General features: G+C 40.6%; 1 protein-coding gene across 1 annotated transcript; it reads left to right on the top strand.

Annotated features, from left to right (window-relative positions):
* The first annotated feature begins 596 nt into the window (after positions 1-596).
* Positions 597-1553, top strand: LOC129064085 (olfactory receptor 4F15-like). Its single transcript, XM_054565164.1, has one exon. The coding sequence runs from the start codon at positions 603-605 to the stop codon at positions 1551-1553; it is 951 nt and encodes a 316-aa protein (XP_054421139.1). The 5' UTR covers positions 597-602.
* Positions 1554-2939: the final 1386 nt, after the last annotated feature.

Consider the following 2939-nt stretch of genomic DNA (forward strand, 5'->3'; position numbering starts at 1 on the left):
TATAATCATATGGAGGAAAGAGACATGTGACCAACTCTAAATATAATAAATAAATGTGGATGTATAGGTGGGTCATGAGGAAGGTTAAAAAGTTGAGGTACCATTGGATCTGGATATTAATGAATTAATCATATTTTGAGAAGTATAAAATAAGATAGTTTCTTGCCTGAGGAACAGAATCAGAGTCAGGGGATCTTAAACTCCCTGTCATGGAATAGTCCTCTGTTGTCTATCTAGTATATGAGGTTGGTTATTATTCCTCCACGGAGGGGATTGCTTATGTTGATTACACTGATAAAGTAATTCAATATTGAATACTTTTTGTTTATGGTTTCATCAGGTGCACCCATGGGTACCAGTCCATCAGACCACTCATCATTTTTTGTGCTAGTAAAACCACCTGACAACTCAGTTGCTGCCATATGTAGTGATAGCAGTGGTGGTCAACAGGATGCTGTTTGACTTTTGTGAAATGCTCAGGTAGTATTTGACTTTCAAATTGTATACGCTGTTCCACTGAGGGTATATAATATAATAATATTAATTTTATGTGTCATTTTCTTCCTTTAGGTAACAGGAGAGTGCACCTACCAAACTAATCAATGAATAGAGCCAATCATTCTGTGGTGTCTGAGTTTGTGTTCCTGGGACTCTCCAACTCCTGGGAGATCCAGCTTCTTCTTTTTTGCTTTTCTTGTCTTTTCTATATGTCTAGTGTGATAGGAAACCTCCTCATAGTGGTCACTGTGATTTCTGATCCTTGTTTACACTCTCCCATGTATTTTCTGTTAGCAAACCTCTCCATAATTGACCTGATATTTTGCTCCATTGGAGCACCCAAGATGATTTGTGATCTTTTTAGGAAGCAGAAAGTCATCTCCTTTGGGGGTTGTTTAGCTCAGATCTTCTTTAGCCATGCTGTTGGAGGTGCTGAGATGGTGCTGCTCATTGCCATGGCCTTTGATAGATATGTGGCCATATGTAAGCCTCTCCACTACTTGACTATCATGAGTCCACGAATGTGCATTTTGATTTTAGTGGTTGCCTGGACCATTGGTCTCATTCACTCTTTGGCCCAACTGGCATTTGTGGTAAACTTACCCTTCTGTGGCCCTAATGTCGTAGACAGCTTTTACTGTGACATACCTCGGCTCATCAAACTTGCCTGCACAGACACCTATAAACTGGAGTTTATGGTCACTGCTAATAGTGGATTCATTTCCTTGGGTGCTTTCTTCTTTCTCATTATTTCTTACATCTTCATCCTGGCCACTGTTTGTAAGCACTCAAGTGGTTCATCCAAGGCTCTTTCTACCCTATCAGCTCATATTATTGTGGTGGTTTTATTCTTTGGTCCACTGATTTTTTTCTATATGTGGCCCTCCCCTTCAACACATCTGGATAAATTTCTAGCCATATTTGATGCAGTTTTAACTCCATTTCTAAATCCAGTCATTTACACATTCAGGAACAGAGAGATGAAGATGGCAATGAGGAGAATATTCAGTCAGGTTATGGGTTTTAGAAAAAAATCACTAAATGGTTTTATTTAAACACAAAATTTCCAAGTGACTATTCATAAATTTTCTGTCCCTAGTAGCCAATCTTCATGAAGAATAACAATCTTCCTAAGGTCCTGTTCTTTTGTTTGAAACACATTCTTTTGATTATTTTGCTGACTGCCTGTGGTGGTTTCTATGCATTAACTAAAACAGCCATCTCTCCCAGTCTTGAAGAAGTGGCTTCATATAGGAGATAAACCTTATTGTTCAACACTGTCCTAGCTCATGGTTGTCTCTCACACCTTTGCAATTGTCTGAACAAACAGCTTTATTTTTAATGGCTCCTAGTAGTTGAAGGTGTGCCAAGATCTATCACTGTCCGAAGGGGAGGACCTATCAGCACCTGAATTCAGGCTGATTGAAAGCCAGACCTTCAGGTAGCAGCTTTTAAAATATGCAAATACATATAGTCTTGTGAGACTGCAAGCATAAGCCCTACCAACCATCAGTGCCAGACAATCCCCTGGGCACCAGTTGTAAAAATTGGGGCTTAAGATGAGTACATAAGCTCTTGCCTGGGAGAAAATGATCAGTTGCCTGAAGCAGAGGGATACCACAAAGATGGTGTGCACCCATCTCCATTCCCTGAGAGTAGCTCTGTCCCTGGGCCCCTACATGTGGGCCAACCTGAAGCCTGCCCCTCAGGTTGAAGCTCTAGGGCAGGCAAATAGGCTCTTTTACAGAAAGATGAGTTTGTTTCAATCTGCTGTCTATGCTGTGCCCTAGGGTGGTAGTCTACCAAGAATCGGCTGATTGTTACAGTCTGGTAGGACCCAGGAACCACAGCTGCCTGGCCACTAGCACCAGGTGTTCAAGGGGCATCTCCTGGGTGGCAGATGCAAAGACCAGGGCATCAGACATGCATGTAAAAGCTCTTCTTGGAAAGATACTAATGCACCACAGCAGCGATTTTCAAACTTTTTCATCTTATGGCACACACAAACTAATTACTAAAATTCTATGGCACACCAAAATATATATTTTTTTGCCAGTCTGATAAAAAAATAGGTATAATTTTGATTCATTCACACTGATGTCTATTGTTGTGTTGGCTATTATTTACTTTTTATCCTCACCCAAGGACATGCTTACTGATTTTAGAGAGAATGGAAGGGGGAGAAAGAGAGGAAGAGAACCATTGATGTGAGAGAGAAATGTGAATAGGTTACCTCTCCTACATGCTGCACCTGGATGGAACCCACAACGCAGTCATGTGTCCTGATAAGGAATTGAACATGTAGCCTTTTAGTTTATAAGATGATCTTCCAACCAACTGAGCCACATCAACAAGGTATGCTGTCATTTTTTTCTCTTGATAATCTAAGGGAAAAGAGGTCAATGCCCCTCACTAAATAGTCAGGTGTATGTTTTAAAAAT

Source organism: Pteronotus mesoamericanus, unplaced genomic scaffold (assembly GCF_021234165.1).
Source record: "Pteronotus mesoamericanus isolate MK-2021 breed Mesoamerican mustached bat unplaced genomic scaffold, CSHL_Meso_final contig_164, whole genome shotgun sequence".
Taxonomy (NCBI): Eukaryota; Metazoa; Chordata; class Mammalia; order Chiroptera; family Mormoopidae; genus Pteronotus; species Pteronotus mesoamericanus.

What these genes read in the sequence shown, in the direction of transcription:
- LOC129064085 (XM_054565164.1), top strand. Translation starts at nt 603, where the DNA reads ATGAATAGAGCCAATCATTCTGTGGTGTCTGAGTTTGTGTTCCTGGGA.